We start from the raw sequence: 22,840 nt of genomic DNA on the forward strand, positions 1-22,840 counted from the left end.
CTTCCTCTTAAAACAGTAAACACCACCACCACCACCACCACCACCACCACCACCACCACATCTTCCGTACAAGAATCCGTTCAATTTTTGTGTAAGGAAGTGCACATATTTTGTGTTGTGATGCAATTTATCTTATTAGTGATATAGGTACTATTACTTCCTCCATTCCTGTTGTTCTGAAGTGTTCATCCGATATTAATTTTGGGACCAGTTCCTAGAATCGTACGTGGACTACGGGCTACACTCTACAGTTATAGCCTCAGATACTCCACACGTAGCATTCTAACCGGTGAACGACATTAAAAAAATATATTTGCAATGGAAAAAACATACCTTTACATCTAATTTTAAAACAGAGGAAAGTTTTCCAATATCTTTGTTTTGAAGCAAAATTTAAAGCTTTTCTTGAGACTATTCCTTGCAATATCTAGTTTTCAACTTGCAATTAAACACATACACATGCAGAAAGAAAACGCTCGCATATGCGTTCTTCCGAACATGATTTGCAAACATTTTGGAAGTAAGGGAACTATTGTTTCAGTAATTGATTCCAGAAAGTTTCAGGGGATTTGTGTGCGTATTAAAGGCTTTACACATCTTATCTCCTTCAGACGAAGGGTGGGTTTTTTTTTTCGTTCCACAACACTTTCGGCCTTCTCTTTGTCTCTACAGATTTTCACCGCAAACTAGAAGTTTACGTGAATGAAATTCAAACTTCCTACGTGCGTTTAAAAAAACTGAACTACTTAAGACGAGATCATACACGATGCAAATGGGAAAAACAAGAAATATTTTAAAACATTTTTAAAAGCTTAAGTTGTTTGCTGTAGCAGTATAGCAAAGATGTAAGCAGTTAAATGGTTGGAAAAATGGAAATAAGTGCTAGAAAGTGGAGGAATTAGTATAAGCAGAACCAAGTCATAGTTCATGAACCTGAGGGAGAAGTAATCAGGTGTGAACGTGAACAAAGAGATCCCAACAGTGAACAAATTCATATACCTTGGTCCATTTATCCAACTAGATGGTGGATTGGAGGAAGAAATAAGGAGCCAGGTACAGTCCGCAGGACGGAACTGGAGTAATGTGTCCAGTGTGTTTAATGACACAAAATGTTAGTAAAGGATAAAGCTCTTACAGCCAGTCAGTACTATTAAATAAATAAATAAATAAATAAATAAATAAATAAATAAATAAATAAATAAATAAATAAATAAAATCATAGCATTGATTGGCTGTACGAATTTTGTCCTTTCTCTAAGACTAATCAGTACGGTTGAACATGATCATTTTTCCCGTTATGACAAGAAAGTGCCACAAAAATTGAAAGAGATGATCCATAGGACAATGATCACGAGAGCTATGACTTGGAGTGGAAACTTGGCTGAAGACAAGTAAATGGGCTGATAAACTAGATGCGGCAGATTTCTGAAGATGTCAGGGAAGCTGAGCTCGGATGGTATGGACATGTCAGAAGGGACCAAGAAGGGACCAGGAAGGAGGACGCTAGAAATGCTGCCAACGGAAGAAAGTCGTAGAGGGAGTCCCAGAAAACGATAGATGCACAGTATTCAAGGCAGCATGAACCTGCCCAGACTCGAGTAGACGATGGTACAGGACAGATCCTTATGGAAGAAAATCCGCAACATCCATCCCCCCTTAGTGGGACTACTTATGCTAAAGATGATGTTTAGCAGTTGTAGTTATAATGTATCCTCATTCTGCCGCTACGAAATACATTTTTAAAAGAATCTAGTCCTCCATTGTCGTAGGTCAACTTCTGTTCCAAAATTAAAATAATAACTAGATCTTTGACAAAGTGATTTCAGGACATCATTAGATGTTGCCGTTGATAAGAGTACCATGCCCATGAGTCTTCCTTTATGAAAAGCTAATGGTGGTTATGACGCATTGTTTTCAGAAAAAAAAATATATTACAGTAGATACAAAAGTTGTCCTTCAATATTTGCCCGTAAGTGCCTCTCTTTAGCCAATACCTTCATTTTCCAGTTCGGAATTCTTCCCTCTTTCAGTAAATGCTTGACCCATATAACAAGAATAATTGCTGTAATCTGTACCACACATTGAATGTATTCCCTCTCGTTATTTTGAAGGCTTTGCGATTTTTACGATGGTAATTTCGTTGGTGTTACACACTTTTTATTGTTAAGAAATTTATTATATCATTGATTGTGAAAGTGAGAATATTGATGATGTTTAAAATACAGCCATTAGAAGTATATATTTCCTAGTCCTTATCGATGTAATTAATATGGAAACAATTCAAATAAGTGATCGAATTAAGAATGCGCCGTAAATGAGAGCCTTTTGACGCCAGGATTGCCGCTGTCCGACGTTATATGCCGGACGTGTCCTGCTTTAAAAAAATTGTCCGTATTTCCGGCAGAAGTTTTAACTTAATTTCTGGTTAATTGTCGGGCATTAAATAGTAATACTCATTTTTAACGTGTATTTTGATGTTAAAAAGTTGAATATATTAAAAATAACAAAAATGATTGAAAGAGTCACATGTGACGTTTCGCCCAACTGGCAGCATGGGAGGGGTCCCCGCTCGGAGATTAACTGTTATCTCGGTCTCTTGGTTAATGATTCACATTTCAGTATTTCTTCAGTCCCTCGTTGGTTTTCACAGTGTGTATTCGTATGCTAAAAAAGTGCAGTTTATTGCGTTCCTTCAGTATTTTATGTTTCCTACTGGTTTTCAGATTTCTTGTGATATCTTCAAATAAGACATCATGGGAAACTCGAAACAAAAGTTTTTTTGTTGTTGTCAAACTGAAGCGAAAATATGTGTTTTGAGAGTTGGGGGTTATGAAAGTGAGGCAAAGTGCGACGTATGTTACTGTTTTGTAGTAGTTGGATATAAAGTGATCTTTGAAAGGCATAACAATAGTTAACATACAAAAACCAACAACAACAACAACAACAACAACAGCAATAAACTGTTAGGTCCAGTGTTGTATCACACAGCGTTGATTTATTTTTGCCTCTAAATAGTCTTTCATAGGTAACAGGCAACGTTGTCATGGTCATTTCTCCAGTTCTACAGTATACGTTGCGCCTCTCTATTAAACAAACTTACATTTTAAGCGAAAAAATCTATACCCTGTTTCCAGTCATTCGACCGGGTCAGGAATGGAATGAAGCCCCCATCTAGCGGCGAGGATAAGAATTGTGCCGGCTGCCGAAGCCTGTCGCACTCCTGACGCAATGATTAATGGCTGACAGATGAAATGATATTGGAGAGTGACCGGAGTATCCGGAGAAAAATCCGCCTCGCCTCCGCTTTGTCCAGCACAAATCTCACATGAAATGACCGGGATTTGAACCACGGAACCCAGCGGTGAGAGGTTGCCGCCTGAGCCATGGATGTTCTATATTAGCCTAAATAATTTGCATTTAAAAAATCTGAAGTTCAAAATGTTAACATGGCAATCTTATCTAATGACAGCTGATAGTGGAGCTGTTGAAGATCCAGTCAGCCTTCGGCCTGAGGAAACATACATACCTCATCTAAAACTGGTATCAGGCCAGTAGCACCGTACCATATTTTGTCCTGGATTGAAAATTCAATATTAAAACTGTTGAAAATAGAACTAAGTTATGCAACTACTTTCTTGAATGCGAGGCTGGCCAGTGAAAGCTCTCTTAGCTCATGGTCTCCTGGAGTGGGGAGCTGTCAAGCGGGCGGACAGCACCGGCTCGGGTCAGTCGAGTGCGTACTCTCTGTGTTGTTGGAAGTGGTGCTTTATCTGTGGCTTTTCAGCAGGGGCAGGTGAAATTCGCACGTGTGAGTGATTCAGTGATATCCTGAGATTGTTGGAGTCACCAACCAAAGCTGACATAATCAAGATGAATGTGTATGACCACGCTGTTGTTTACGGATCTAGGCGGGAAATGACTTGTTGCGTTCATTAATTACGAAACGACCAGGAGTAGATTTCTGGTAGTTATCTACGCAGGTGAAAAGCTAGGTTCAAATGATATCAGGTGCTTTCTGATATTGCACAATGGAGGTAAACGAGGCCGCAGAGGCTGTAAGCGGCGGTGACGTCAGACCATGACGTGGCCTGACCAGGCATGTCGGACGCACCCAGCAGATACAGCTAATCGGTATAGTCTGTGATCAGACAGATGTTTAGGAAGTCGATCTACACGGTTTAACTTGGCGATTTGACCTCAGTGCTGAAAATTATTTCCCACCAGCGCAGGATAATAATGAATCTTAGCAGCGCTGCAAATGAGTAGGTAGTAGACCTATTTTGTCCTTTCTGCCCATTAATCTGAGTTATTTATTTATTTATTTATTTATGTATCGTGTCAGAAGTACAAAGTAAGAGAGACGATATAATGATTTGCAGATCTTTGAGGTATTCAGCCATTGTATTCAAGATCGGGGTGTTCCATTTTCCTCAGTACTGATATAACAGTCGAGCCAAGCATCTTCAATGGCTGTGGGAGTTGTGGGAGGTATAGACTTTCACTCTTTTTAAACCTCGGCTTGCCTGATGGGGAAAACGAAACGCAGCCTTCCATGTGAGTCAAGCATCCCGGTAGTAAAAGTATTGCTTCATTTTGGAATTAAGGCGAAAGAGATTAGTAGCTCAAATTATACCGTAGTTTTCATTTGATACTGTAAATGATAACATGTTCTGCGGTTATTTTTTATCTTACTAGAATATTATTTCAATTAGATTTCCTAACCGATGGCATTCAAACTGTTCGCTTTCATGAGCTGACACGGAAATTCTTAAACCACGACTCATGTTGTAAATTAGTGACCCGTCACCTATATGTAGAGAACTCAAGTACTAATGCAATAGAAAGGAATGCAAACCTCCCTTTCTTGTCTACTCGTTACCGACCCTTTCTATTATATTCTTCAGACGTAGGAACTGTCTGAATTTGGTAATAAAAATATTTCATTTCATGGTTATCTTTCCTTACTTTTAGAAAGAGATTCCAATAAGGCGCTCGTGATTTGCGACCTTCGTTTATCCTGTTGAAATATAACCCAGTGGACATTACACAGGAAGTGAAACTCTTTCAGTTTGATGTAATGCTGACGGACAGGACGAGAGAGTGTGCGCGAGTGCACGTTTCTGAGTTAACTACGTTGCTGAGATGCGCGGACCTTCAGAAGCTGTATGCTTGGAAGATGTTCAGCTTCCCATGTTTTGAGAAGACAGATTGGCCACACTTCTACGTTCGGCTCTGTATTGAAGCTCTTTTAGTTAACAATACCTGAAAAGTAAAATTAATAGGGAATGGTATAACACCTTGGAGCGATGAAACGGGTATCAGTACTTAGAAGTGTAATCTGGAGGTCCGGGAAAAGAACTATCGTTGAATAATGTCGTTCTGTTGTGTTTTTTTTTAAACTGGTGGTTTAACGTCGCTCTGACTGAGGTTTTCGGCGACGATGGAATAGGAAAGGGCTAGGACTTGATTAAAAACAGCCTCAGTATGCCCGGTGTGCAAATTGGGAAAATACCTTAGGGCTGCCGCTGGTGTGCTTCGAACCCACTATCTCCCCAATGCAAACGCGATCCTTACTGCGCAGCCAGCTCCCTCGGTCTCCTGTTTTAAAGAGTTATCAATTAAAACAAAAGGATTCTTGAACTTGAAGTTACAGGGATGGAGATTTTTGTACTTTTCCCCACCTATTGAGAGCATGTCTGTTATCTTCGATATTTTTCCGAGTGCTTCCAATCTTTCCATTATTCCGTTTCTTTGGTGAACTATCGTATGAAGAATCAGTTTAAAATTAGTGATTTCCTTTTGGAATATGCTTGAAATATTGCAAGCTATTGTAAAGCAGAAAGTGTCTATAGTGCGTTAACTTCTCTAAAATGGAAACAGTATTTCGCAACGAGCGCGTCATTTAGGTCAAAGTGGTCGGAGGGGTGATTGGCATCGGTCGGCGCCCTGTTCAATAACGTGTATCCTTCCTCCAGTTTTCACTGCATGAAATGTGTTGGTTTAAAATAAAAACATTATTTAGTTTCGTTATGGCACAGAAATATAGTTTATATTACCTGGTGAAGGCGTAATAGCTGAGTGCCATAGTCACTGGTTTCTCACAAAGGCTGCCGCGGATAAAATTCCGATCATTGCACGTGGAATATTTTAAATGAAAAGTTTCGTTCTTGCGGTTCGGATTGCATGTAAAATTGGAGGTCCCGTGGCTGTGGCCATATCAACTGTCACGTAGAACTACAAGGTTTTTTTCTCCCCGATTTCTGGTTTTGTTTAAATATTTGTAAAGAAATTCATCTTCTGCTACGCCAAATTTTGTGCGGTTGAGTGTACCTTTTCAACCATATACCAGCTCTCATGCCAAAAATTTCTGACTACCTGGAATCGAACCCAGGTCTCCGAAGACCGCAGCTATTACGCTAACCGTTACACTACGGAGGTGGACTGCACTGGGATAATCTTTAACCTCAGCCCGACATACTATACGTCTTGTCACATTTTATTAACTGACGTAGTTTTCGGCTCATATCAGTACGTCATATCAGTATATCTTTCATCGTCCGTCCCGCGTATATTGAGATTGGCGCTAATCTTATGTTTAGTAGCGTCGATTAAGGGGGACGATAGGGAGCACCCCACACGTTGTGAAGAAAATCTTACATTTTTATTCCATTTTAGTCAGCTGAAACTAGGAATTATAAAAAAATAAGCAATTTGTACCAGCCCTGTTGTCTCATCAGGTAATTATTTCGTTTAATTTCTTTAATTATTAATAAAATTATTAGCGGGAATATGCACAAAATATCACGGTCTCCGTGGCTCAGGCAGCAGCGCGCCGTCCTCTCACCGCTGGGTTCCCTGGTTCAAATCCCGGTCACTCCATGTGAGATTTGTGCTGGACAAAGCAGAGGTGGGACAGGTTTTCCTCCGGGTACTTTGGTTTTCCCTATCATCTTTCATTCCAGCAACACACTCCAATATCATTTCATTTCATCTGTCATTCATTAATAATTGCCCCAGAGTAGTGCGACAGGTTTCGGCAGCCTGCACAATTCCTATCCTCGACGCTAAATGGGGGCTTCATTCATTCCATTCCTGACCCGGTCAACAGGCTGTGAATTTTCATTTTCATGCACAAAATATCGTTCGTCGCGGCTAACCGATCTACATAGCGCCACATCAAATACCGGAGACTCGCGCAGCAGTGTAATACCTTGTGCTGCGAGGAAGGGTAGCAGGGTATATTATATATATTGCCAAGATCATGGACACCGAGGTAGGATTCACCCGCTTCTCGCGCGCATTCGTCAGTCTGGCAATCTCTTTAGTGTCTGTTAGTTTCTGAGTGTGTAGTCAAATTCTAAATGATTTTTAATTATATAATCACGCCGTAAGTCTTACTTAATTACACTACATGTGTAATATTGTTCCTTTGGTGAAAGTTTCATTGTATGGTATTGAATCAAAATGTCAAGAAAGTATTATTACCGCACGTAAGTTGGTAAACTGTCAACCTTTACCTCTCTGTCGAAATTCGCTCAAAGAACATCAGAAAATATACAATTTTGTAGCTTCTTCGTTTTAAAAAGTTTTGATGTAGGCTAGATATCTCCCCCCGCTCCCGCCCCGCAAACTCGGGTACTTTTTGTTGTCTGTAAAATGTTTGCCCCTTCCCCACTTGTAATTCCCAATCGTCGATACTGCTTATGTTGTTCTGGTTCGATGATATAACTGAATATTTATATATGAAATTCGGATACTTTCCCGGAGACTTAAAAATAAGACGCTATTACAGCATTTTCTTTAAATGAGTGTGGGAAAGAGAAATGTGCTATCATCATTGTCCTTTTTAGTTCTTGTGTTTGAAGTGAAGATCTCCGGTTGACACGGCTTTTGTATTTTATCGTAAAGCATAGGTTAACAGGCCTCGGCTGCGAAGGTGGCTTTTTCGACAGTGGAAAATATTACGTATTTTACGTTTCTCAGACATACGTTTGTGTTTATTCGATCCGGTCTATGGCCTCCTTAATTCCACATTGATACACTATTACAGCGTTTTTTACTACGTTTATAGTAATTTTTTCACATGACCTCACTGCGGAATGCGGGTTTTTTGAGTGAACTTCGACTTGAGTGTCGACGTCACGTTATAACATCGTAGGATACAGGCCCCCGCTCCTGGCAGCAAATACAAAGCTTGTTAGATTCATTATCACCGTTGTACGTACACCCTGTTTATTAACCAAAATATGTACAAAATGTTTATCCAGTTTCATTATATTTATTACAAACATAAATTAGTATTTTGGGCATTTGTACAATTGAACATGATTCTTTTTAATAAATAGACGTGTATGTATGTTCGGTCCTCACCCCTAAGGCTGGTTGGATCAACAGCTCTGCCATCAGCTGTCATAGATGGCCTAGGCATCACTGAAGAGGCGTACTAGGGAAATGAGTAGTGATGTAGTTTCCCGTTACTTTCCTCACCGAGCCAGAAGTTGCTATTATGTATCAGTCTGCCAAGCTCACTGAAATGCATGCATCATCCGGCCCTATGAGTAACATTTTCACACCATTCATAGCGGCGACTAGCTGCATAAGGAATGGCATTACTAGCATTGCTCACACCTCAGTCACTTTCATATTGTCAAGGCAAGGATAAGACTGAGACAGGTCAATGAAAGTATGAGTAACAAAATTGCTCTAGCCTATACCAGAAGACATAGTGCACTGTAAACATTAGGTCCCGCCAGCAAAGGCTTAAATAGACGTACAATACTTTATACATTGCAAAACAAATTAAGAATCATAATACTGTATGTGTGTTGTATGCATCATTTATTCAATATATACTCATATTTGTAACAGTCCAAGGTGGTAGAACTTCCTTTAGCTTTTATAACAGCAGCTAGTCTTCTAGGCATGGATTGTACAATCTGTCAGGTCACTGAAAGAAAGAGTCTTCTCCCACTCAGTTTGCAGCATCTGTTTATCCACTTTTTGGTGGCGACTTAGTGCCTTAGCACTTGCTTCTCCAACTCCCACAGCTGATTCTTGATAGGATTTAGATGTGGTGATTGCGTTGGAGTTTCCAATATTTTGTGTGTGTGTGTTTTTGTGTTTTTTATACAATAATCTCATTTTCACACTCCACACAGTGTACCGGAGGTCACTGTCCTGTTGAAAATAATAGCCCCAAGCCCAGTTTCCTTGCACTTTTCTTCACGTTCTTGCATAGTAGTGAAAAATAGGCACATTTTTCCACAGCAATTTCAGTGAACTAGACAGACAGCCCCTCAACATGACCGAGTCCTATCCATGTTATTGGGTAATTGATTCTTCTTCTCGTGGGCTTTATTACTCTTTATTTCTGTAGCTTGTTCATTAAAAATAGGTTTTCTACCCCTTCGTACTGTATTGTGCCCGGTCTCTTCACACTTAAATTCACCAACAATTTTCTGTACTGTACAATGAAGTCTACCAACAATGTACATAATCTTTCACAAAGATTTACCTTGTAGAGAGAGATAATCCACCTGATAGCCGCCCCAATTAGGGAATCAAACGATCGGCCTCCTAATCAGTTCATATGAACAATATTTATTTTATATAATGTTTGTATTAAGCAGGGCTTGAGTCATAACTCAAGATTACTATTGCCACCATCCTCTCCATGTTATTGGGTAATTGGTTCTTCTTCTCTTGGGCTTTATTTCTTGTAGCTTATTCACCATACCGTTCGGAAACAGTTCTTTCTCTTCTACCACTCATTTTGCATCTGACACAACACAGAAGTAAGCAGCTGAGCACTACCGAGGTTGCATTGAATACCTGGTTTCCCACTTACAGCCTAGACACGTGAACAAACACTGAGGTGTACCTTCAGTTCTGTGTTTCAATTTTGTACGTCCTGCATCACCCATATGGATGAATAGATCTTCAAAGCATTGGAGGTAATTATTTTTGTTATTGACAGGATACCCGAAGGTCACAGTACAGTACCATTTTTTTCTTTCTTCATATATTCCCTTGCCTATCAGTTAACAAAAGTTTTAATATAGTATATATCTTACATACCCCTCGATTGTGAGTCCGACTGTATCTCAGATTAGTACGCCAAAAGGGATATCTGCTGACTATCAGCTTAATGATGCAAACTGCAATATACCCTCTGTTCAACCAAATTCTGAAATGTTGGGACGTCCCCCTTGTTCTGGACTTAAGACATTACAATACATTTCTTCCTTGAGTGGCTACGTTTTTGCATATAAACATGTGAAGATAAATACCTTCTACTCCTTCAATGTTGTGCCAAGAAAAGTTACATTATTGCTAGTTTGAACACTGAAATGCGAAGAAAATGTATCTTATACTAATCATTCGGAACACCCTACTGATCTATTGGAAGGTACAGTATAGAACCAGAAGAGTTTTTCGAGGTTGCATTGGCCGTGAGAAGCAATGCAGACTCCGGAATTTCCCGTTTAAAACATCTTCTGAGTATAGAAGGATTAGAGATTGGAATAATTTACAAAGATTATTCGATAAATTTCTTTGAAATCGTGTAAGAAAAGACTAATTGAGCTAATTATAAGGAATCTGCCAACTTGGCGACAGCCCAAAATGCAGATCAGTGGTGATTTTGATGGAGCTCTTGGCCTTTTTCTAATTTGTTAGACTTAATAATAATAATAATAATAATAATAATAATAATAATAATAATAATAATAATAATAATAATAATAATAATAATAATATATTATTGCATATTTTTATTATTGTGAAAACAACGTAATTTTAATTGCAGTGGCACGGTAATATTTATTAGTCTTTACCTTTATTGTGGTTTTATCGTCAGTTTCTTTCAAACAGATTTGTGCGTATGTATGGAAGTTTCACGTTTATTAAGAAAGAGAAGGTGGTTAGAACCAGTGAAAGTGCAGGCATTCTACGAGGCATTTACGGTAATCCGATTAACATGCCGTGGGATCGAACCTTATTGAGCTGTTCATTATGTGACCATAAATCATGACAAATATGCTGGAAGCATTCGATTTACTGCAGCCAGTTTTCGTCCGAGGAACGTAAAACATATGTATACTAGTTACCTATCAGTATCAGGATATAGCTGTTTGTGTTACCTTCCATTTCACAAATTATACTTCTTGAATGTCAATAACAGATGATCATCGCGTCCAGTGGAGACTACGATTTATTTTCTATGGTTCCTTGCTTTTGAAGTCGTCCCTCAAATGCTTAAAAGAAAAGGAAATGCAGCGAGCGAGAAACGTAAGCTCTCCCCCTCTCAAACGTAGTGGGTGGTGATGAAAATATTCGCTCTGATGCTGTAAAAATCCGTCTCAGGTAAAGGGAAGCTAAAATACTGTAAAATTAGGAAGCTGAAACAACTGTCCGAATATCGGAATATGAGTATATATATTTCAACCCCAAAATATGAATATATTTATTTATTAATTTAAACTAATATGTTCCGGCTTTCAAGCAAATACAATTGTTTTTAAGGGGCCTAACGCATTCATTAAACTAGCCAGAATAGCGTTAGCTCTGCGTAATAGCCCTAGATTCAAATTCCAGCGTTGTTGGTGACTATTTTGATTATATGTATGCGGTTTCTTTCTTCATCATTTTCCGTATAGGCTACTCATTTCGGGCAAGTATTGGATATTGTTTTATTTCAAGTTCCATTGTGCGTGCCTCAGTCCTGAGGCAAATAATTATTCACTCTCCCGCACATCTTGCATTTACTGACGTTACCATACAGGTTGCTCACGGAAATACAGTAAGTTGCATGAGTCTTATTGGAAAATACATATCACTTTTCGTAAATGAATAATACAGCAGCTGTAGCATCAGCTTTTACTTTTCTTCAACTCTGTAAGCGAGTAGAGAGTTATACTAGCTACGTACAGTACCTTAACGTGATTTTGAGGATTTGCGGGCCAGAAATCAAGCGAAATTTACCGTTTTGTTTCTCTGTTTCAGCCTTCATCATGTTTGTATTTGGTAACTGGGAGTCATATTTGGATGATCATAGAAGTATTTCAGATTAATATATAGAGTTTGTGTGAACTACCGTGTATTGATCAGTTTTGAATGTTATTGTGGCTCATGTGGTGCTAAGAATAGACTACTCTTATCGAGTAGATGTTGATGTTCAGTGTTCTTCCGTAAACTGTTGTTCGTTGTGCAATCGTATCCTGCGTTGTAGCTATGAAAGCTAGTGAGCATGTTTCACGGTGGCTGCCATGGCCCTGTGTAGTTTCCTATCGTGAAATAAAGTACTGGAATGGTGTAGGTGGTCATTTGATTTATTGCGGGGCGAGTCTTAATCGAATCATCTTGATTTCAGACAAGTTTACGAGCTGTATAATGAATGGGGTGACATAATTTCAGTTAGTCCGGTGGTAATTATTTTAGAAGGAATTACAACTGGGCAACCGCCCTCTATTAACGCTAAGCGAAATACATTGGAAGAGATACGACTCTTCGAAGAAGGAAGGTATCGGCAAAAAGAGATAAGGGGTCACGAAATACGTGAAAATGAAACACCCCGTAGTTCTCGTAAACTTACTACCGTCGGTGTCGGAAAGGAACAAGAATTGACCGAGGGAGGTCGGATAGGAAATACGAAAGTGAGGATCCTGGCACAAGTGAAAACAATATTATACTCGGCTAAGACCCGTGGTTGTCAACCAACGTTCCCTAGTTTCACAGCCGCTGCGGTATCTCGTACGACGGGCAGGGCTATGTATGCATTTTACCTCCATCCCTCTTCGGGGGCCACACGGCATTTCATTTACCTCCACCCACAGGGGACTTAATTAGTCTCCAGAACAGCAAGTCAAAATTGATGTGCTCTAGAGCCTAGATATGTATGCAGTAATAGGTTAGAATGCAAGCTTACTGCAGCGAGTAGCAAGTATAATCTACCTTCACAGCGATTATGCTATGATGTTTGCATAACCATTTGGGGTACGGCCGCATCAGAACCCTAGAATTTGTTACTCTTGCTACAATATGCAAGAGCGGGTGGCCGATACCTACTACTAACCAAATTAGTTTGCAATCTAGGTAACATTCACGAATTATATCTGGATGATCAGGTTAATTTAAATGCTGTATTTCCATTCGAACTACCATCTCTCATCTAATAAATCAAATCTGGTCATTGAATACCACACTTAGGACTACTATTCTGAATGCCCATCGAAGAACGAACGTAGCCTATTTTTTCCCTGTCGTTTGAAACGAAGGCAGAGGATGTGAGAGGAACATAATCTTTTTGCGGCACCTGCGAATAGAATCCCGTCCAATGAATCTGGGATTTTTGAAAAATAGGTCTACCGGGCAAGTTGGCCGTGCGGTTAGGGGCGCTCAGCTGTGAGCTTGCATCCGGGAGATAGTGGGTTCGAACCCCACTGTCAGCAGCCCTGAAGATGGTTTTCCGTGGTTTCCCATTATCACTCCAGGCAAAGGTTGGGGCTGTACCTTAATTAAGGCCACGGCCGCTTCCTTCCCACTCCTAGGCCTTTCCTATACCATCGTCGCCACAGGACCTAACTCTGTCGGCGCGACGTAAAGCAAGTTGCAAAAAAAAAAAAAAAAAAAAAAAAAGTAGGCCAATCACTGTGATTAAGATAATAGGTGAATACTTCACCTTTGTTACGTGGAGATCCGCCTCTTATTAAGAAAACAATGATAAATAAGGCTTGCAAGTTTGAAAATTTCATACATAAATGTATCCCTTAGTTTAACAACCGATTAAAAAAAGTCGTTACCTAGTAAAGTACGAATTAGCCAGGAATTATCCATTTCCTCTGGATACTTTACTCCCAAATTTCATAAATTGATGTAGGGAAGAGCCCAACGCCGATACTAAAACTTTTTTTAAGTGTGATTATGCGTCTTTACGAACTACTGCTGATTCGTCTACGACAGTGGTAGGCCTACTTTATATACAATATTTTCGTTTTAATGGAACTTGATATGTCAGCTGAGGTTTTAAGGTATTCTTGAGCGAGGTATAAGGATCGCGGCTATCTGCTCACGTGCTAGCAGCAGCCGTATAGAGTGCGACAGTCACCTGCTCCTCTTGGTCACGTGTGGATGTGTCTGTGTTCTTAGTGTCCGTGCGTGCTTTGTGAGCAGTCGTGACCGCTAAGTCTGCGCCATGAAGGACACGAAGACCGCCGATTCGGCTATGTTCATCTTGAAGGAACAAAATAGCTCTGGCAAGGCATCTACTCTTCCCGTCAAAGGCAAGAAAGATGACAATGACTTTAAAACCTCAACCTTGCCCACCAAGAAGAAAGAACAAGAAAACAAAAAGCGCATGCAAAAGTCCGCTTCTTTCTCCGAGGCTGATGGCAAGAAGACGATTCGTCGAGGTGAGAAAATGCCAATTAACTTAACCATGTGATATTTTGTGTGTATGTGTGTATTAAGTACATATATGTCGAATATTGCTTAGCTACAGATTTCCTTCTTGACTTCCTCTGTTATGATGATTGTTTTAAGGGGCCAAACATCGAGGTCATCGCTCCCTCACCTTCTGGGTAAATCAGGGATTTGCTGTATTACAGGGATTGGTTTCGTTACTGATGTCGTGCGCAACAAGATCATGCATTCCAGCCTGTTTTGTTTATTTTATTTGGTCAGTTCCTAGAGATTCATGGCATTTCATGTGATAAGTTGCTTACTTCCAGTGATAACATTAATCGACCTGGCAACATGATTGATGGAAAAGGGTGCAACCGGTGTTAAATGCAGGAAATAAGGAAGCTAGTAGATCGGTGGTTATATGGGGTTGGTTCGTGGAAGGCATTGAAGTGGAGAATGGAGCTAATATTAAAACACTTCTGTTGCAGAGTGTTTACAGACAGCAATCATAAGGCAGGCATTTATAGAAGTTGAGGCACATACTTTCCCTAGTGCACTGACACTATATGTTTTCCTACATAGGAGGTTTACTGTGGTGTCTCTTAAACGGCACACTAGCCGCCAGCGTCTTGGAAAAGTGTAGCAATTCAACTGGTGAGCCCACTGATACACTCTCGCGAAACGCTGGTAATTTCACGATCGAAAAGGCCTAAAGAGCCTGAATTTTTAGTAATCATAACGTTTGCTTTACCATTGTCGAGCGTAGAGTTAGAGCATACATTTATATGATATAATGCATGCTTGTCTTTCGTGGTCTGATAGCCTCTATGCCTAGAATTTATGTTATGGATGACTAGCTGATGTACCCGTGCTGCGCTACGGGATTCTCAAAAAGACTGTCTTTGTGGTTTTCCTAACTTCAGTTAACCTAGGCCATTCAAAAAACGTCGGTAGGCATGTAGCGATTAAAAGCAATGTTGTCATATACAATACTCGCTCAAATGAAAAACCACACATTTTCTCACTGTTAACGAACAGTACGAACAGTACTACGGTGCCGATCTAACAGTCTAAAGTTCCAGTGCTGGAATGACCAGGCCGCAGTCAGCCGTGAACACTCCTCTGCCATTATTCCGTTAAGTATACACACTGCTCATTCCAATGAGTGCCTCAGAGTAGGGAATGAATAGCTCTAGTGCTATGATGAACCAGTGCGTTACGTACCAGTAGTATCACAAAATTTATGAGCCAGAGGAATGGCATGCAAAAGAAAAAAAAATATCTAACTCCTCAGCTACTTCCCGCCATTATTCAGGCAGGCTGTTATACTCGGTACGACCTGGCGAGTTGGCCGTGCGGTTAGGGGCGAGCAGCTGTGAGTTCGCATCCGGGAGATAGTGGGTTCGAAACCCACTGTCGACAGCCGTGAAGATGGTTTTCCATGGTCTCCCATTTTCACACCAGGTAAATGCTGGGGCTGTACCGTAATTATCGCCAGGACCGCTTCCTTTCCACTCCTAGCCCTTTCCTATCCCATCGTCGCTATAATACCTATCTGTGTCGTGCGACGTAAAGCAAGTTTTAAAAAACTCTGTAAACAGCAGTAATCCCATCTGTCGGACATGACTGGTAACAGAAGACACAAAGCACATCACAACAAACAATGGTCAATGTAATGTTATTGTTGTTGAATGTCAGGAGCTTTCAGTATTGTAGGCCTTCACATTCAGTTTTCTTTTGACTCTGTGATATTAGGGCGTCTTACGAAATTATTTATAGCGTACACTGTAGTTCCTTATTTCCCGACTTTACATACTGATTTTCATTAAATTATTTACCCATTTTCTCGTGACTTGGCCCTGATATGGACTTAGCAACAAAAATCCAAATTCATGAATATCCCTCTTATAGCCGGTACGGTAAAAATGTATAAGACATAAATGATAGGTAATTTAATACTACATAATTTTAGTAATGTAGTATTTGTCGATAGGACCACTAATAACACAAATATTTGTGAATGAAATGTTAGACCTTCCCCTAAACTACCATTCCACTCCGCGTGAATAAAATTATTTATAGCCTAGATTGTAGCGACTTATTCCCGGACTTTACATACCGATTTTCATTAAATTCTCTTCAGCCGTTTTCTCGTGATGCGTGGACGGACAGATAGACAGGCAGACAGAAATTACGGAAAATTAAAAAGTGAATTTCCTTGCTACTATGGGCACGACCGATACAGAAATACCATTTTTTTTAAATTCTGAGGACTGTAGGCTACAGACAAAACTCTTATTTTATATATATAGATATGTTATACCAGTAGTTCATTGGTAAATCATCTTAATGGTTTAGTAGAGTAATAGATCGATTCTACGAAGTACAATATTTGCGAGTTCTGGTTTTCTTTAATGTCAGATTGCCTCTGTATCGAGATGCAAATTAGAAAATTATCTGACATGGAAATAAATGATCATCCTAACTTCACTTAAACCCCTGTAAAGATGCCTGTTCTTTGGTCCCGTGTTTGAAACCGGGATCTCTAAATCTGGTAGTAAACATTACGCCAGATGTAGTAGTAGTAGTAGTAGTAGTAGTAGTAGTAGTAGTAGTCGTCGTCGTCGTCAGTATTAACAATACATACTAACTCCTTTCTTTCATGCTATCATTCTGTGATTTTTCATCTTTTAAGTTTTCGGATAATGTGCGCGCACATTGCTAGTAGTAGTTGGTTTCTCTCTGTCTAAAGTGTTTTTCAAGCATCTTTCGTCAAACAATAAGAAACATATCTTTGTCTAGCTGAAAGGCGCAAGTGAATAGCCGTTCTCATCTTGTAGTCTAGTGTAGGTATCGAATCCCGGCGGTGTAGGTTGGCAGTCAGGGGCAACAGGACAACATTTTAGCACCTTGGTTGCTTTGAAACGATTAGTTTTAATGAGGACGTATCATCATCATCATCATCATCATCATCATCATCATCAAAAGTACCATCATATTTCTAGTGTGTGTTTTTTGTTTGTAATTATAGGGGCATGGTTGTGTTAGTGCATTACCTAACTCAAGTTGTTGTTGGCTGTTAAAAGAGGCATAGTAATCTAAAATTTATATACAGTAGTTGTTGGATGACAGCCTGCTTTCCATGTTTAGTTAATGCACGTGTTGTAGTTGCAGGTGAAAGAGTAAATAGTAGAATGGGATTCGAGATTCATCGTTTGGTTGACCAACGCCGGCTGGTATTTCTTCCAGCGGGCGATGTGTTGATATATTTTTTTCTCATGAGTTATTCTAGAACTTGCTAAATGTAGATCAAAGATCATACCGAATGCGATTTCACGTCAGTAATGCGAGCGATACTCTCTTTGCTGTAAATCAGTTTCAGGATACGGTTGCTGGTATTCATTTACGATAAGGTTACGTAACACATCACTTTTTTTGTCAACTTTTCTGGTAGGTTCTACTCATCCTCGCCTGTTGAGACATTCAGAAAGTGGAAGGACTGAAAGAGATTGTCGCTCATTTTGGCCAAGATAACTGGATTCCCGTATCTCTCCTCTTGGCACCAGTCATGAATGTTCAGGAAAAAGCACATGAATAATTCATTGATATAGTACCTAATTTCAGTGAAAACTGTTTCATCCCATTATGAAGTATTCCGTGAAGCTCTCTCTCTCTCTCTCATCCTAACTCCCCCGTATATTATCATTTCATCCAGCGTGAATAAAATTATTTATCCTATAGCGCCTTGAGTGACTACATACCGGTGCTGAATTTCATTCAGTTCTGTTCACCCATTTTCTCGTACCCTCTGTGGATGGAGGACGCAGACGAAGAATACACCCACAGTATCCCCTGCCTGTCGTAAGAGGCGACTGAAAGGGGCGACCTTGGCGCGGACATGGATTGCGGCTTGATATCATGTGTTGGACCTCCTGTGGATGGGAGGGGCTGAATACATTCACAAGTAATCCCTGCCTGTCGTAGAAGGCGACTCAAAGGTCACGTGGCTATGGTCCCCTCTTTATTTTTTGTTTTTATTTTTTTGAGGATTACTGTAGTTGTAGACCGATTCAAAATTCTTGATGTGCGCGCTGCTCGGAGATGGGCCACCTACGTGTGCGATTACGCCCGAAAGCTCGCGCAGTGACCCCCCCCCCCCCAGAGATCGGCGAGTGGGAGCGCCATGTACCTTTGCAGTAGTATCCGCCTGACAACACAGGTCCCTGCACAGCAGAATCCCAGGAGGACATGTTAATATTAATTTATTTATTTATCTTCCTCTATATTTAGTGCTCTGTACACGCTATGGGGTACGTGCTATTGCGGGTGATTGGAGGGAGTCCTAGTGCTCATTGCCTCAGTCATCCTATATTAGGCATCGTCCAACATCGGACCCCGGGCAATACCGGCTACGACGAGCTGGGTATTGCCTTGGGTCTTTGGTTCAGCTACAGAGACCCCTGATCGGAGTGGGTGGCATTCGGGGAGGATGATTTCGAGCATGCCTTCGAAACGTCTTAGTCCTGCCCAGAGTGGTCCCCCACCCCAGTGATTCCTTGAGGGATTCAACACCCTGGGAACAAGCGCAGCGTGAAGGAATGGGGTCCATCTTCTCTAGGTTTCTGGTTGCTACCAAAACTGATGGTAGTGACTTCAAGCTGGTAAAGTCTATTTTGTTTAGCAGGCACATAGGTGTCTACGGTGAACTGGAAGGTCTGAAGAAAATGTGCAACGGTAGTTTGTTGCTAAAGACGCGCACTGCCGTGCAAGCTAACCTGTTGCTCAAGTGCGATCACTTTGTCGATATTCCCGTCAAAGTGGAAGAGCACAGGACCTTGAATCTGGTTCGTGGAGTTATCTTCCACCGTGTTCTCATCTTGAACACTGACGACGAGTTGATAGAAGACATGCATCACGGTTGCGTGATACACGTCCGGCGCATTATGGGTAAAGTCAACGGCGAGGACCACACAGAAGTCTGTGCCGGCTGGGACTCCTAATGCCGGCGCAGCAAGGGGAGAAGGCCAAGGTTTTCCGCCTTCAGATGTCGGCGAAAGCCGTTCCCACGCCAGCGGAGGCGGCATCGCCGACCAGGGCTGGGAAATTATGCCCCAGCCCGTCTAAACACGAAAAGAAGGCGGAGAAGAGGAACGCCCTTACCGGGCGCTCCTGCACTTCTGCGATGGGGAATCATGTCCTCCATCTGGAGGGTATGAGTCTGCGCCAGCAGGTACCCCTGCTCCAAAACCTGCGCGCTCCCCTCGTAGGGAGACTTCCCGCCCCCGGAAAGTGTCGAAGTTCTGGGCATCAGTCCCGCTGTCTGTCGATGACGGAATGGACGTCGAGCTGTCATCTGTACGGAGGTTTAAGAGCATCTTGTCGCTCATAACCTAACACTCTCTCTTTTAGTCCGCACTGTTGCAGTGGAATTGTAATGATTATGACAGGCATCCTGCTGAGCTGCGTCAGCTCAATAATGAGTTTGCGGCGAGTATAGTCTGTATTCAGGACACAAACTTCAGGCCAGGCCATCATACGATCTTGAGAAATTTCAGACTATACTCGACAGAACGATATTATGCTCACCGGGCGTCCGGTGGCGTGGGTATTTTTGTTCGTTCTGATACCTATTGCGAAGAGGTTCCTCTTAAGAATGCCACTGGAAGCAGTTGGGGTGCGGGTACCGCTGCTTGTCATAGCAACAGTGTGTAACGTTTATTTTCCACCAGGGCAGCCTGTTAACAAAAATGATGTCACTGATTTTATAGATCACCGAGCTCGATAGCTGCAGTCGCTTAAGTGCGGCCAGTATCCAGTATCGAGCCCCACTGTCGGCAGCCCTGAAGATGGTTTTCCGTGGTTTCCCATTTTCACACCAGGCAAATGCCGGGGATGTACCTTAATTAAGGCCACGGGCGCTTCCTTCCAATTCCTAGGCCTTTCCTATCCCATCGTCGCCGTAAGACATATCTTTGTCGGTGCTACGTAAAGCAAATAGCAAAAAAAAAAAAAAAAAAAAAAAAATCAGCTTTCACCTCCCTTCGTCTTATTGGGAGATTTTAACGCCCATCACCCCATACGGGGCTCTGAGAAGTCTTGGCCCAGGGTAAGAGAGTTGGATTTTATGTATTTTGAATACAGGGAACCAACTCACTTCAATGTACGTTACGGCACATATTCTCGCATAGACTAAGTCTATGCAGCCGAACGTAGGTTCCGCTGTTTCGGTGGAATACACACCATGATCTCTGCGACAATGACCATTTACCCATACTTTCTTTGTTGAAAAATCCGTCGAGGCTGCTCCTCGATGGATTTTTAAACATGCTGATTGGCCAAAGTTAACATCACTAGCTGTCTTTAACGACGAGACCAGGCGGACCGTAGACGACGAAATAACTTGCATAACACAAGTTATTCTTGCTGCTGCTGCTGAGGAGTCCATTCCCTGATTTTCAGGGGCTCCTCGCCGAAAACTCGTTCCTTGGTGGATCGAAGACATTGCAGCAGCTATCAAAGAACGCCGTCGCACTCATAAAAGTTATCGTAGGCAGCCTACTTTGGCCAACTTGGTAACATTTGACAAACTCCGTGCTAAGACGCGAGTTCTTATTCGCCAAAATAAGAAAGCTTCGTGGGAGAAATGTGTGCCTTCTTTAACGTCACATACTCCATCTCAGGTGTGGACTAAACTTCGCCGCATTTGGGGTATCCAAGGATCATCTTTTGTACCGGGAATTTCCATTGCAGGCAGTACCGTCACTGAACCACTCTCGATTGCTAACTATCTGGCTAGTTTTTTCGCGGATGTATCTGGCTCCGGGAATTACCATCCTGATTTCCTCGCTCTGAAGCGGGAGGCAGAACGTCATCACCGTAGTTTTGCCACTCAAGCTTGAGAGGACCATACCGTGCCCTTTACGGAGTGGGAACTCCGCCTTGGCGTTTTGCAAGGAATCGTCTCCTGGGCCAGACAATGCCCATAACCAGATGTTGAAACACCTTAGTGAGGATAGTCTATTATATCTCCTTGGTTTATTCAACCGAATCTGGATAGAGGGTGAGTTTCCGTCTCAATGGCGAGAGGGCATAGTCATTCTTGTCCTTAAGCCTGACAAACATCCTAAGTATGCAGGAAGTTACAGACCTATTTATCTTACAAACTGCCTGTGTAAGCTATTTGAGAGGATGGTAAATCGTCGACTTGTGTGGTGTCGGAGAAACAAGGACTTTTGTCCGAGTACCAATGTGGTTTTCGAGGGGCTCGACCACTGACCACTTGGTACGCTTGGAGAGTTCTATCCAGGATGCGTTTCTCCGCAGACAGCATTTGGTGGCTGTTTTCTTTGACTTAGAAAAGGCTTATGGCACGACATGGCGATATGGTATCCTTTCAGTCCTGCATCAATGGAGATTCCGAGGTCACTTGCCGGTATTTATCGCGACTTTTTTTGTCCCTCCGTCTATTAAATGTCCGAGTAGGGAGGGCATATTCACAATACCACGTTCAAGAAAATGGAGTCCCACAGGAATCGGTTCTTAGGTGTAACGGTTCAAATCCCGTTACAAGGTAATATCTGTATTTTATTATTATTATTATTATTATTATTATTATTATTATTATTATTATTATTATTATTATTATTATTGCATCTGTGATATTATTATTATTATTATTATTATTATTATTATTATTATTATTATTATTATGTCCGTATTATTATTTTATCTATGAGATTACTATTTTGTTATAATTATTATTTATAATTGAGACTAAATTGATGTCAGTAGGTAAGAAATTCAACAGAATTGAATGTCAGATTGATGATACAAAGCTGGAACAGGTCGATAATTTCAAGTATTTAGGTTGTGTGTTCTCCCAGGATGGTAATATAGTGAGATTGAATCAAGGTGTAGTAAAGCTAATGCAGTGAGCTCGCAGTTGCGATCAGCAGTATTCTGTAAGAAGGAAGTCAGCTCCCAGACGAAACTATCTTTACATCGGTCTGTTTTCAGACCAACTTTGCTTTACGGGAGCGAAAGCTGGGTGGACTCAGGATATCCTATTCATAAGTTAGAAGTAACAGACATGAAAGTAGCAAGAATGATTGTTGGTACAAACAGGCGGGAACAATGGCAGGAGGGTACTCGGAATGAGGAGATAAAGGCTAATTTAGGAATGAACTCGATGGATGAAGCTGTACGCATAAACCGGCTTCGGTGGTGGGGTCATGTGAGGCGAATGGAGGAGGATAGGTTACCTAGGAGAATAATGGACTCTGTTATGGAGGGTAAGAGAAGTAGAGGGAGACCAAGACGACGATGGTTAGACTCGGTTTCTAACGATTTAAAGATAAGAGGTATAGAACTAAATGAAGCCACAACACTAGTTGCAAATCGAGGATTGTGGCGACGTTTAGTGAATTCTCAGAGGCTTGCA

General features: G+C 41.2%; 1 protein-coding gene across 6 annotated transcripts in view; it reads left to right on the forward strand.

Moving 5' to 3' along the window:
* Positions 1–22,840, forward strand: part of Unc-115a (Uncoordinated 115a) — a 475,062-nt gene that overhangs the window by 72,524 nt on the left and 379,698 nt on the right. For 5 of the 6 annotated variants that reach the window (XM_067142724.2, XM_067142725.2, XM_067142727.2 and 2 more), the window contains exons 1-2: positions 3,691–3,808; positions 14,146–14,408. The exons of the other annotated variant lie outside the window; for it this stretch is intronic. In XM_067142724.2, the coding sequence (XP_066998825.1) occupies positions 14,192–14,408 (217 nt within the window). In that variant the 5' untranslated portion in view covers positions 3,691–3,808; positions 14,146–14,191. Of the gene's footprint in view, positions 1–3,690; positions 3,809–14,145; positions 14,409–22,840 lie in introns of those variants that run through there. 6 annotated transcript variants of the gene reach the window in all.

Source organism: Anabrus simplex, chromosome 3 (genome assembly GCF_040414725.1).
Source record: "Anabrus simplex isolate iqAnaSimp1 chromosome 3, ASM4041472v1, whole genome shotgun sequence".
Taxonomy (NCBI): Eukaryota; Metazoa; Arthropoda; class Insecta; order Orthoptera; family Tettigoniidae; genus Anabrus; species Anabrus simplex.